This window comes from Procambarus clarkii, chromosome 56, assembly GCF_040958095.1.
Source record: "Procambarus clarkii isolate CNS0578487 chromosome 56, FALCON_Pclarkii_2.0, whole genome shotgun sequence".
NCBI classification, from domain to species: domain Eukaryota; kingdom Metazoa; phylum Arthropoda; class Malacostraca; order Decapoda; family Cambaridae; genus Procambarus; species Procambarus clarkii.
In genome coordinates this window covers 16,793,810-16,808,262 of record NC_091205.1, presented here as the reverse complement: position 1 = coordinate 16,808,262, position 14,453 = coordinate 16,793,810, and the positions used below count along the sequence as shown (strand labels likewise).

The window sequence follows — 14,453 nt, the reverse complement described above, 5'->3', positions numbered from 1 at the left end:
CCACCGGGTCAGAGACCGGGCCTTCGGGACACTGATTTCTGGAACCACCACAAGGTATGTATGCGTGTTCGTGAGTATTTACGATTTCTAGCTGAGAGGTCCAGCTGTTAGCTCTTGGAAATGTGTGTTTAACACCTATATATTGTTTGAGGTCAAAAGCCATATGAAACAAATCACCTAAAATATGTTAGCTCCTCATAAACAAGGAACTACCATTAGTTCCATTACTTCCAGAACTACCATTACTATAACTCCCATTTGCATACTCTTCATTTCATGAGTGAGAATTCTTAGATCAGCTATTTAAGTAGCTGTTGAAGGCTGTTAATTATAATATGGTTTCAGTCGTTTGCTATATAGTTACCTCCATATATTAATCAGCCAAATAATTAATTTATTTCTAGATTTGTATATATAAATCAAATATTTTAAACTGCATATTAATACCCCCCATTAGCTGTGTGATCATATCACAGCCCAGTTAATTAATTTAATGATCATAAAATTGATAAACTGGTACTCTAGTCATATTCTTTTGTAGAATCATAAAGAATAGAGTATAAGGGATTCCGTCGTCTATAACGCGGCCAGGCGCGGCATATAAAGGTTCTGAGAGCGGCTAGCGATGCTCTCCTGCACCCCAGCTGTTGATTGGTATGTTTCTCTCCGGCACTTATAACTTGCATTGACAGACAGTTGGGGGGGGAAGAATCGCATGCACAAAAGCCGTGGCAGAGAAGCGTGTAAGGTCGCTCAAGATGCTGGCGTGTGACTATACCAACGTGCTCATCGCCGTGGTGATGATTATGCCCTTCATCTACGAGTTTAGCCACCGCTTCCGGCTCTACCTCAAATTTCTCATCTATTATTCCATGGTGATGCTGTGCTCTGTGCTCTTCGTGCCCTTCCTCATCTGGAGGCCAGGAGATGTCAGGAATACTTTGTGAGTTCTGGCCCGCTCGGTTTTGCTTCTTGTCGTGTGTTTGTGAGCGTGTCGTGTGTTTGTGAGCGTGTCTTCTGTTTGTGAGCGTGTCTTCTGTTTGTGAGCGTGTCTTCTGTTTGTGAGCGTGTCGTCTGTTTGTGAGCGTGTCTTCTGTTTGTGAGCGTGTCTTCTGTTTGTGAGCGTGTCTTCTGTTTGTGAGCGTGTCTTCTGTTTGTGAGCGTGTCTTCTGTTTGTGAGCGTGTCGTCTGTTTGTGAGCGTGTCTTCTGTTTGTGAGCGTGTCTTCTGTTTGTGAGCGTGTCTTCTGTTTGTGAGCGTGTCTTCTGTTTGTGAGCGTGTCGTGTGTTTGTGAGCATGTTTGTGAGCGTGTCTTCTGTTTGTGAGCGTGTCTTCTGTTTGTGAGCATGTCTGTTTATGAGCATGTTGTCTGTTTATGAGCATGTTGTCTGTTTATGAGCATGTTTGTTTATGAGCATGTTTGTTTGTGAGCGTGTCGTCTGTTTGTGAGCGCGTCGTCTGTTTGTGAGCGTGTCGTCTGTTTGTGAGCGTGTCGTCTGTTTGTGAGCGTGTCGTCTGTTTGTGAGCGTGTCGTCTGTTTGTGAGCGTGTCGTCTGTTTGTGAGCGTGTCGTCTGTTTGTGAGCGTGTCGTCTGTTTGTGAGCGTGTCGTCTGTTTGTGAGCGTGTCGTCTGTTTGTGAGCGTGTCTTCTGTTTGTGAGCGTGTCTTCTGTTTGTGAGCGTGTCTTCTGTTTGTGAGCGTGTTGTCTGTTTGTGAGCGTGTTGTCTGTTTGTGAGCGTGTTGTCTGTTTGTGAGCGTGTTGTCTGTTTGTGAGCGTGTTGTCTGTTTGTGAGCGTGTTGTCTGTTTGTGAGCGTGTTGTCTGTTTGTGAGCGTGTCGTTTGTTTGTGAGCGTGTCGTTTGTTTGTGAGCGTGTCGTTTGTTTGTGAGCGTGTCGTTTGTTTGTGAGCGTGTCGTTTGTTTGTGAGCGTGTCGTTTGTTTGTGAGCGTGTCGTTTGTTTGTGAGCGTGTCGTTTGTTTGTGAGCGTGTCGTTTGTTTGTGAGCGTGTCGTTTGTTTGTGAGCGTGTCGTTTGTTTGTGAGCGTGTCGTTTGTTTGTGAGCGTGTCGTTTGTTTGTGAGCGTGTCGTTTGTTTGTGAGCGTGTCGTTTGTTTGTGAGCGTGTCGTTTGTTTGTGAGCGTGTCGTTTGTTTGTGAGCGTGTCGTTTGTTTGTGAGCGTGTCGTTTGTTTGTGAGCGTGTCGTTTGTTTGTGAGCGTGTCGTTTGTTTGTGAGCGTGTCGTTTGTTTGTGAGCGTGTCGTTTGTTTGTGAGCGTGTCGTTTGTTTGTGAGCGTGTCGTTTGTTTGTGAGCGTGTCGTTTGTTTGTGAGCGTGTCGTTTGTTTGTGAGCGTGTCGTTTGTTTGTGAGCGTGTCGTTTGTTTGTGAGCGTGTCGTTTGTTTGTGAGCGTGTCGTTTGTTTGTGAGCGTGTCGTTTGTTTGTGAGCGTGTCGTTTGTTTGTGAGCGTGTCGTTTGTTTGTGAGCGTGTCGTTTGTTTGTGAGCGTGTCGTTTGTTTGTGAGCGTGTCGTTTGTTTGTGAGCGTGTCGTTTGTTTGTGAGCGTGTCGTTTGTTTGTGAGCGTGTCGTTTGTTTGTGAGCGTGTCGTTTGTTTGTGAGCGTGTCGTTTGTTTGTGAGCGTGTCGTTTGTTTGTGAGCGTGTCGTTTGTTTGTGAGCGTGTCGTTTGTTTGTGAGCGTGTCGTTTGTTTGTGAGCGTGTCGTTTGTTTGTGAGCGTGTCGTTTGTTTGTGAGCGTGTCGTTTGTTTGTGAGCGTGTCGTTTGTTTGTGAGCGTGTCGTTTGTTTGTGAGCGTGTCTGCTGTTTGTGAGCGTGTCTGCTGTTTGTGAGCGTGTCTGCTGTTTGTGAGCGTGTCTGCTGTTTGTGAGCGTGTCTGCTGTTTGTGAGCGTGTCTGCTGTTTGTGAGCGCGTCTGCTGTTTGTGAGCGCGTCTGCTGTTTGTGAGCGCGTCTTCATTTTTGGTAACACGTTAGCCATTTAAATTTGGTTTCTTTAATCTCGCCACTATATTTAATTTAATTTCAAAATTTGGTCGTGCCTCTAGGTTATTCATAACTGGATTTATACACTAGTTTATTATGATAGTTTTGTCACTGACAAAACTATAGTTTGGGTTCTTTGATGTTGACTTTGACTGTGTGACGCATTATTGTAACATTTTATTAGTTTACCTTTAAATGTACACATGCGTGCACTGGTTCAGTGTCGGCATTAAATGCAACTGATAATTTACTTTAAATAACCCTGATGTATTTATATTGGTGGTTTAATTAAGTAGCATTGAATTTGTATGCACTTGTTGTAATTATCTTCTAATCTGTGCATATTTAACTTGCTAGTTTTGTATTTTTGCATAGTTGTACAATTCAGCATAGTAAGCATTCTATACTGTTTAACAGTGAATTGTGATGTCTTAAAAAAAAAGTTAGTTTAACTACTGTAAGTGATACATAATTAGGTCCAAGTTAGGTAAGATTTCCTTAGAATCAGGCTTTATATAGGGCATAATTAAAAAAAAAAATGTACATTTGGGCAATTTTGCTTCTCTTAACTTAGTTGTGTGTGACTAGAGAATACTTGAAAACATGCTCGTCCCGAAGTGAAGACTGGATAAGACTTTTCATTTCATTAATTGGTAAAAAAGTATTTCAGGGTCAGCTGAATTGTGATGGATGTGTGAGCCTTTAGGCCATGAGCATAAACAGTCGGGCAGATTAGGGAATTGCCAAGAAAGCCTGACTTTAGGCTGACTTTTCAGTTTTTACTAAATTTAGTTTTTAAGTCTTTTTGCAAAGCTTATAATAATGGCCATTCTCAAGAGATTTGCTGCTTTAAATGTTGGCAAGCCTTGGGAATGTGCTCATGTTCTGAGGAGAAAAGCTTTCTTCCTTAAACTGTTTGTCAGTGATGTCCAGTAAAGATAATAGATCATGTGATTTATTTAATTCTAAGCACACCTTTAGCAATTTATTTGCTAATGCTTTGACACTAGTTTATCATGTTTAGCATTTGTTGGTTTTGGTTTGTTGGCTTTCTTAAACTTGTAATTGACAAGGAAGTCGCCTTGCCTCGTCTGTTTCTGCAGCAAGGATACTGTCTTGATTGGGTAGTCTGCCTTTGATGAGGCTTTTATGTAAGTTTGTAGCATGGGTATGTAATTTTTGTTTTTACCTTTTGCTGGGGATTAAACTCGGGGAGTAGCAGCACGCAAGCACTGAAAATATGTTTTGGGTTTGTAATTACCCAAAGTGTAGTTACAGGATGAGAGTTATGCTCATGGTGTCCCATCTTCCCAGAACAGAAGAATCTTCACGGAGCAGTCTCCGTGGTGTAGTGGTAAGACACTCGCCTGGCGTTCCGTGAGTGCTATGTCATGGGTTCGTATCCTGGCCGGGGAGGATTTACTGGGCGCAATTCCTTAACTGTAGCCTCTGTTTAACGCAACAGTAAAATGTGTACTTGGATGAAAAAACGATTCTTCGCGGCAGGGGATCGTATTCCAGGGACCATAGGATTAAGGACTTGCCCGAAACGCTACGCGTACTAGTGGCTGTACAAGAATGTAACGACTCTTGTATATATCTCTCAAAAAAAAAAAAAAAAAAAAAAAAACCTCTGTCATATACCGCTTTGACACTACTGGCGGTTTTGGCCTCCACCCATACCTCGCCTAACTTGTTCCAACCATCTACCACTCTGTTTGCGAAAATAAATTTCTTATCTTTCTTAGGCAGCTTTGTTTAGTTAGTTTAAATCTATGACCTGAAGTTCCAGGTCTCTGGAATTCTTCCCTATCAATTTTATAGATTCCTGTTGATATTTTGTACGTGTTACCTGGTGGTGGTTGGGTCCCCAATAGGTGTTTTAATTGGTGTTTTGTAAGACCCTATAATTTTGGAGTAAATTATTTTGGTTGAATTGACATTATTTTTGGGCAACTCCAAAGCACTTTAAATTGGTTCTATAGGAATGTCAGTCCCTGTGGCATTAATTCATTCCACTTCCATATAAGCTGTGGTAGCAGCAAAATAGTTTGTTCAAAGTTGGGCTTTTCAAAAAATTGAACACGTTGTATACAGAACACCACTTGGTTTGTGAAGCCTTCGTGGGCGAGACTGTTGGTTATCGTGTAATTTAGGGGAAAAAAAAAAAACATGTAGGGAAAAAATGGAGAAGTGTCAGGAAAAAATTCTAGGGGGAAAAAATTGACAGGTTCTTAGCATAATTGCGACAGTATTTTGTTTGTACTCGCCAATAAGAGAAGTCCCGATCCACTTATGTTGATGATAAATATTGATGAAGCATAGTTATTTACATGGAAGAGGTGATGGTGGATGTTGGTGTTGGGTTGACTGAAGTGGAGATCAATGATGATAAGGTAACCTCGGATGTTGACGCATTTGTATCAACATGTGATGAGTCACACGCAGATGAGGCAATGCCAGCTTTCTTGGAAGCCTTTGCAAAAGACTCTTTAATTGACATTTGTTACATCCCCTTTGATCTTGTTTTCAAAAACTTCATATACAAATTGTACAGATTCATCATGTCTTTGGGTTTTAAACTGTTATGTATATAAATGCCAGAATGCCTTAAAAATGTTGAACTTTTTCCATATTACATTTTTCCTTCATTTCTTCATCCTCTTCCCCTTCCTCGCCATCTTCATTGCACTCTTCTGGCCTTTTTGCTGTACATACTAATTCTATAATTTCATCATCAGCCATGTTTCAATTTTTTGGGGACTTCACCAAAATCTATCCACTTATCTGTCATCTTCTGTTGTTTCAGTCACCAGTTCTGCTCTCAGTTCTGGGGACTCGGTTCCCTTGACATAGGCTAGGAGTTTCTTCTCTCAAGTTTTTCCTCACTAACTTTCTTCGTCGCAGATCCTTCAAAATCTGCCTCGTCATCTTCCTCAAGAAACAGACTTGACGTGGGCCAAAGTTTTTTTCCAACCATTTCTTAAGTGTTGTTTGTTTGCTGTACCTCATTCCATGTACTAATAGTCCAGATAGCTGACTTTATTGTGAAGTCTTTATAAAAGTCCTTAATTATTCCTAGCTGATTATTAGATGTCTGGCAAACATCCTTTTGTAGTGGTGTTTAAGATTCTTAATTTTCCTTTGATCCATGGATTGGATCAGTGAAGTTGTATCGGGTGGTAAGAATGTTCCAATGATACTGCTATTTACTAGCTCATCACCTCGTGGATGCGTTGAACTATTATCTAGTAGTAGCACAACTTTGCTGTTTTGCTGGAGGCCAATACATACCAGGGGCTCCTTCACCTCGGGTACAAAGTTCTTATTAAACCACTCGGCAAATATTACTCGAGACATCCACGCATACAATAATAATAATAATAATAATAATAATAACAATAAATAAATAAATAATTTACTCATAAGAAGGTAGAAAGGGTTTATGAGAGTACTGTACATATCTTACATTCTTGCAAAGCCACTAACATGCATAGCATTTTGGGCAGGCTGTGTTTTTCTGGCATGCTCTTGTGCTATTATATCCCCTTTTTTCTGTATTCGTTTCTATTCCAAAGAACTGCCAATCATATCCTCTTCCAATAAACATTAGGCCATTGCAAAGAACACATTTTTCAACAAATTAAGATACATTGGTTTTCTTACTGATGAACTAGGAACCTTTTGAGTTTATTTGGATACAAGTGGATACTACAGCACTGTGCAGCTTTTTATGATGGAAACTATTCAGTCTTACAACTAGCAAGAAAGATCTTTTTTTTTTTCCTTGATGCCTCCAAAACATTTGAAAGCTGAACACACAGCTTGGGAATTACAAAACAAACATCTGCCAATTACTTGATATAAATACTCTTATCTTATCAGGTCAGTATGTAGTCTTATGAAAGTAACCCTTAATCCCTGCACAGTGCATCTGTTTCTTGTGACAATTTCATGGTGCGTGGATTAATGAATTATTAACATTAACTGAATTTTTTAAAAGTTAAAATAATGTCAGTTTTCATTTCTAATCACAATGGAAAAAACATTAAAAAGTTAATTTTGTTAAATTCAAAATTTTTTGACCACACTTGTACAGCGTTTTTGTCACTGCACTTCGCAGAACACCTTAAGGTGCCTGATTGGGGGTGCGCAGAGCGGCTAAAGGCGCTATTGGGTATAGGAACGATTCAAGACTCCCGTGGGTACATTAGGGGAGGGGCTTCACCTCCTGTGCCTCAGGACTAAACAGATGCCGTCTTAAAAATAATAAGCATCCATACTTGTTGTGAGAGCCTCAGTACTGAGAGCAATCAAGGCTGGCGAATGCAGCGGGAGCTCACAATACCGCTTAATAATGATGAATAAAGTAGATAACTGCAATTACTGTATTGTGTTGATAATGTCATAGATGATCCTGACACTGATAGACTTGTGTACAATGTTCAGATATCAGAGAATACGATGCTTGTTATGATATTCATGACATGAGGTAGAGACAGCACCCAGCCATTGCTTCCTGCATCTACGCATCATGGAAATGATCGTGTTCATTCACAATATAACCATGTGGAAATGGATTAGTCTTCGGGATTTTGTGACAAGAATGTGGTAATAACGGCAGTTTTGTAGCTAATCATAGCAAGTTGTGTAGAATATTGGAGGCATTGTGTAGAATATTGGAGGCATTGTGTAGAATATTGGAGGCATTGTGTAGAATATTGGAGGCATTGTGTAGAATATTGGAGGCATTGTGTAGAATATTGGAGGCATTGTGTAGAATATTGGAGGCATTGTGTAGAATATTGGAGGCATTGTGTAGAATATTGGAGGCATTGTGTAGAATATTGGAGGCATTGTGTAGAATATTGGAGGCATTGTGTAGAATATTGGAGGCATTGTGTAGAATATTGGAGGCATTGTCTTGCATCATGGACTGCTGGCGTCATCTGCTCATATCATGTGGCTCCATGTTTTGATTTCATCACCATACCGACCAGAACTACTTATTAGTTTATTATGGTGCATATAAATGTAGATACTTGTGTGTGTGTGTATATAGTGTATTAACTGCAAGAACAGTATGTTGGGAGGAGCAATCTTTGCCAGTGAGGTAGCGTCATCAGCTGACTGGTGTGTGGTGGTGGAATGCTCTTTGAACATGTTATACCAGCTTAGTGATTCGTTATGGTGCAAAACAATGTAGATATTTATATATAACACTTGTATATAGTGTAATAACAGGAAAAACACTGATCTTAGAATATAATAATATACATGTCACTATACATGAGCCCCATATTTTTTAGTATTGGGATGTTCTACACATTTACAATAACTATAAAAATTACCAAAATTATATGCTTTTGAATAATACAGCGTAAAAAAAAAAGAGAAACCACTGAAACATTGAAGTAATTATTAACATTTATATTCGTGACATCTTGCCCCGTGGGGTAGCTGGGGGAGAGCATGTCTGGGCGTCTACTCACTCGGTGCCCATAATTTGCTAAACTTCTTGTTCCATCATGATTAAAGTATGTTGCGTATAATATTTTATTTCGGTTTCTTGTGATTAGAAACTGCATTGTCACAATATAAGAACACATTTTTGGAATTTTTTTCGGTGCACCAAGGGGGGTGTCATATTATAATGCGGGGAAGTGGCATTATGCACTATGCACACTTCAGGGGTTAAACTACTACTATCAGTATCGAGTGATTGACCTTGGTGTTCCTATCATTTGTGAATGATTTAATGTGCCTTCTAATATTTATAGTGCCTAAATAATGTGGTTGATCCCTGAAATCAATAACAGGCCTCGTGTCAACATTAACCCTATGTGAGGCACTCGCTGAAGCACAAGCCCACTGTACCCAGTCTTTTTGAAATATTGGTTTATAATCTATTAATTGATGCGTGTTTGTCGAAGCTGGTTGTTATGATCGCCGTCTAATTTGGGCCTTTTTCGCTACATCAACAGTTATTTGTGCTAGATGCTAGATGGACCAAAGAATATTTTAGTTTGTGAAGGTGTGAGTTGCATGGTTTTGGCATGCCTTCTGTTTTGAGAAATTAAAGGGGAAAGCCAGAGGCTAAATATTCTCCAAAGTGGCCAGAGTTCACCCCGTGGGTGACAGATTCCTGCTGGGGGCGATGACACCAGCATACATGGGATACAACAAGAAATGCAATTGACAGCAGAGGAGTATTAGCCAATCAGCAGTTGCTTAGTTTTGTCATGGGCACACCAGGTAGAAGAGTTGGTGCCGGGGTTCATAAGATTACTGTTCATCCAAAGACACTTGAAGGATACTACTCGGCACGCCAAGATTGTGCAAGATTTGCATTCATATAGTAAAGTTGATAGATAACAAGATACCTCTTGTTTCTTGCTCTCTTGAGGAGCGGCCGATGGCCTCGGTGAAAGAGAAAATTGTCAGAGGCTGTGCAATTAAAACTTGTGCAGGATTCAGTGTCACTCCACAGCTTGGTGCAGTGACCCAAGACAACGTCCACAAGTGGAAGTGGTTGTCGAGTCAATCTCCTGTCTTCGAAGCAGTCCTGACTTGTTGAAAATGTTAGTGAATTGGTAATAATGACATTTTGTACATAATGCCAGCATGCAGGTGGCCGAGCACATAGACATAAGGTCAGGCTACGTGACTAGTGATAATGAGCACCGGTGCTCAGTGGAAGAAGTGGCCAATGACAATTTTGCACCAAAAGATCAGTGGATTGAAAGTTACCTGTTGAACTGGAAAACTGGTGTGAACAAGGATGGTGCAAGAGCTGAAATATTAACTGGTACCCAGTGACATGGGTTGTAGAGGCTGTCTGTTGTGGTTGCAGCCTAGCAGTGGTGAAACACTGCCCAAAACTGCAGTGTCGAGTTGGCCGCGAAAGCAGCCCATCCAGAGATTGCTCGGCTAACAAGATGGTCCTAGGAACTTCTGGATCACTTTCTCCAGACCTCAGTGAGGGAGCACAGTGCAGGGGAATCCTGTTGAGAGGAAACTCGGATGGAGAAGTTAATGGATGTCAGAGCTAGCTTACTACCAGAAGTACTGTAGTGAAAAGGGTGCTTATGACATCACAGGACATCCGGTGAGGGAGTGGTGTTGACGGAGACTTCAGGTGGAGCTGCGTGAAGCAAAGTGAGAGCCAGAGCAAGGAGAAGCTCAACACCTTTGCTGACAATTGGCTGTGTTTAAGTAAAACTCTTCCCCTTTCCACCCCCTTTCCTTCCTAATTTTTCCTCGAGGTTATTAGTTCCTTGGGGAACTAGTAGGCATTATTTTTATTGATGTTAGGATACACTGTGATCTAATAATGTTACTGTGTGGGGTTTACTGATATTATGACAGAATATTCAAATTGGTGTTGTAGCTTAGCGAGATAAAATTTTGTGCTGACTGGCATTTAAAGAATTTAAGATAGTAACTTATTCAAGGCCCCCCTTTCTTTTATAAAGATTAATGATTATTTATCAGTGGTGGTTGTATACACATGAATAATCCACAGTAATGTAAACTTCAAATTAATTGAATCCAACAGTGGCATATTCATAATTTTGTTATGAGCAAGTTATAATGCGAGTTATAATGAGTATAACATTGGCAAGGTAGTGTTGCCAATGTTTAAATGTTTGATTCATTTTTATTTAGTAAATGTAATTTTTTTGTACTTCCCCTTCCAGTTATATGCTGTGCCATAGTATCTTGTATATGGGTTAAGTAAACCCAGGCACTTGTTGAATACTGAGCCAAATTGGGAATATTTGAACACAGCTGAGAGGCTATAAAAGTAAAAGTTAACGAGTGAGGGAGTAGGCTGATAAAGAGGATAGAGGTGGTCGTAGAGGCCATATTCTCTCCTACCAGGAACCAGCAGTGCTGTTGACAGCATCGCCAGAAGACATGATCCAGAGTAAGTCAAGTGATTTTGGGGGTAGCCTAGCCTCTCTAGTTTATCTAATGGTTGCTATGAGAGCAGCTAATGAGAGCCTATTCCGTACACTGGACGAGATGGTGTGTACCCTGTCTGTGAAGTACAAGAGGCGTAGCCCGCTGTGAGGCATTCACTGATATACACACCCCATCGTGCTTCTTGCTCTACTCGACTACCAGCTGAGGGTAATGAATGGTTCTGGTAGTCCTTGGAAAAGCTGCCAGAGGCCCTGTGGACTTTAGGTGACACAGGGAAAAGTGTGGCTTGAACAGAGTCCTCAGTGTGGTCAAGGAAGCCGACAGAGAGGATTTTGCAACATGGTGTATACGAAGTGGATGACTGGCAGAATGTGAAGAAGCCAACTTTTTGCAAACCTATTGTCTAGTAAGGTGCTACTGCCCCATAATGCCAGTAGACAGCAGCCAGTTGATGTAACTAGCTGCTGTCAGAAAATTACTTTGTATTCATTTTAAGAAGTTAGTCGCAATGGGGTATAAAGGTTAGCCAAAAGTTCCTTAAGGTGATCCATTTAGGTGGATTCAGTAATCTCCAATGTTTAATTTTTCACACTAACCTATTGGGAATGCTAGCAAAGATTTCAGTCACGATTTGGCTAATATTGACAAGACGTGCTGATCTTTGCCTTCAGGAGCAACCATTGGCTTTATTCAGAAATAAATTGATGTATATTGAATGTGTATGAATTTACTTTAAATTCATTGTGATAGTTACTGACATCTGTTCATACATACTCTACATTTTAATTTAAATAAGAAATTTGTTGATTAACAGGATAGCCACATTTCCACTGCGTGCGTTGAACCCCTTGCTGGGTTTACACTGGGAGGTGCGTGGCAAAGAGCACATCATGATCGATCGTCCCATTATTGTGGTGGCCAATCATCAGAGCTCCATTGATTTCTTAGGTAAGATTATTTGTTTTGCTCTGTCCAAAATATGTAGAACATTTTAATTGTATTTTGTCCATCTGTCTGCTTACTCGGCTTATGTCTATCTGCTGTCAGTCTTTCAGTTGGTCTGTCTGCTTATAATTTTCATCCATTAAATTTTGTGTTTGTATCCATAATCTGTTTCTTTTGATTATTCCTTCTTGCTATGATGCAACCCAGTGGTGCATCAATCAGCACTGCCGACTGCAAATCTGCGTTTCCAAGTTTGATTTCCACGGAAAGTCACAGGCACTAGCTCCCCACGCTGCTCATCATCCGGGTGGGTTAATGCATGGGTATCAACTTGGGTGAAAGTAGCAGCTGACACTGTTGTAAAGGGGCTTGGCTAGCTAACGGCATGTAACTTTGCTAAATTCTCAAGCGGGGCTTACAGCTTTGTACCATAACATCTGCCTACTTACCATTTGCTTATTTACTAAACATTATCTTCATTAATTTAAATGTTGGCGTTTAAGATCAATTAAGTCCAAAGTACCCAATCATGGATTTTCGTTAAACTGAAATGGTTGAAAAATGTTGTTAATGGATTGGCTCGTGTAGTACAGTAAATGGTTTGGATAATTATTATAATTTGTTCTTTAACCTTCAACAGGCAGCCATCGTCAAAATTGACACCATACTGTGTTAAAAATATAGATAAAAAAGATAGAAAAAATAATAGAATTTGCATGTATATGAGGAGGGAAGGGGAGATTCCCCTCACAACCTCAAATCTCTTCTGGCTTCAAACACTATAGGAGGAAGCTGGGGAAGGGGGGGGGGAGGGGGGAATGATTTGGTACATTGAAGCAAGATGTGCAGTTAGCTGACCTGTGGTAGAGGACTCAGAACACACTTGAACTGCTATTCTGCATATTATAACTATAGTTATATTTGTATAGAACTGGGTGATAACTAAAGTTCGCATGTGATAATTTCATTGGCTTGGGTCATTATATGATTATAACAGCTCTCTTAAGGGTTAAGTTTACACTTTGCTATGAGAACATTCTTACAAATATTACAGTAACTACATTATTACAAAAGTGGCGGCCATGTTGGATTTTGATAATGGTCATTTTTGAATTGAGCATTTATTATAGTGCTTGCTTCTCTTGATGGTAGTTCCTGTTTTAATATACAGTACTCGTACTGGCCTGATAGACTTTACACCGAGCGTCTTAAAGATGAGGACCTTTGCTTATTCACTGGTGACTTGAATATTTTATTTCTTTATAACCTTAACCCTTTGCCCGGCCTGGTGCGCACCGCCCAGCGCACCCCAAGGTGGGCCGAGCGCTTCGCGCCAGCATACACCCACACTAAAATGTGTACTCTTTTTTTTCAGTTTTCTCACCTCAATTTTTGTGCCAAGTCATTTATTTTTTATATCAAATTGTTTGCAATAGAATAATCTAAAGGGGTATATGCATACAAGGTCAAAAAGCCCAGCTCGCCACCAGCAGCAAACCCGAAAATTGGCAGTGTTACCCATGAGCGTGCACCCACCCGCACTCAAACGTTTATACTGTTTTCAGTTTTCTCACCTCAATTTTCTTGCTTCATCGTTCATTTTGGTATCAAATTGTTCGCAATAGATTGCTCGAAAGGGATATGTGCATATACTGTAAGGTCAAATGGTCCAACACCACATGTGGACACCCAAAGTTAGGCTAAGCTTTACCTGTGAGCATGCACCCTCCACACGCACTCAAATATTTATATTCTTTCCAGTCTTGTTACCTCAATTTCTGTGCTACATCGTTCATTCTGGTAACAAGTTGTTCGCCATCAAATGACACTCACTTTACAATTAGTCCCATAATGATCGGGAACAAAAATGGATTTTAACTAATATTTTCATTTGGACTAGGCGTGCATCTCGCCCAGAGTAGATTCGTATACGGATGCATTATGACTTATCGGCCAGGAAAAGTGTTAAGTTTCCATTGACAGTACCACATATAATTTTTAATTTGATATTAATGTAGTAGTTAAATCATCATTTTTTAACCCATTTCCTTCAACATTTGTTCTGGGGGGAGACCCTTGTGACTCCCTGAAGCTACAATACTGATACAGTGCCAGACTACAAGGTGCCATCATTCAAGGAGTTATTGGCCTACTGGGGACCACGAGCCAGAACCTGGCCCCCCTCAGAGGGGAGCAGGGGCTCTATGAAAAAATTTATGCAAGTTTATTCACGTTGGCCACCACCAAGGGAAGGCACCCAGGAAGTTGGCGAAACAAAACAGATTGGTTAGAAAACCAGACTGCAGCCTATAAACACCAAAAGAACTCTACCAATAATGTAAACAAATGATAAAAAGCTTGAGACTAGCACAAGCTAGTCTCAAATTTGAGACCCCAATGGTGCAAGGTCTAAAATTTGAGACCCCTAATGGTGCGACCTTTTCTGTCATTGGGGGAGGAGGGAGGCAGACCAGGTCAGCCAGCTGCTCCACCATTAGTTCTTATTCTGATGTATTTATACTTGATCGCCCCTCGGTTTGCTCTTGCTCTGGTCTCCTATCATCAGCTAAGTGGCATTTTGCCTTTGATGCC

General features: G+C 40.7%; 1 protein-coding gene across 1 annotated transcript in view; it reads left to right on the top strand.

The window, feature by feature from the left end:
• Positions 1–687: 687 nt before the first annotated feature.
• The window catches only part of LOC138353091 (1-acyl-sn-glycerol-3-phosphate acyltransferase alpha-like), a 32,079-nt gene continuing 18,313 nt past the window's right edge, over positions 688–14,453 (top strand). Inside the window, 2 exon segments of the mRNA XM_069305779.1 lie at positions 688–943; positions 11,731–11,864. Of these exon segments, the coding sequence (XP_069161880.1) occupies positions 759–943; positions 11,731–11,864 (319 nt within the window). The 5' untranslated portion in view covers positions 688–758.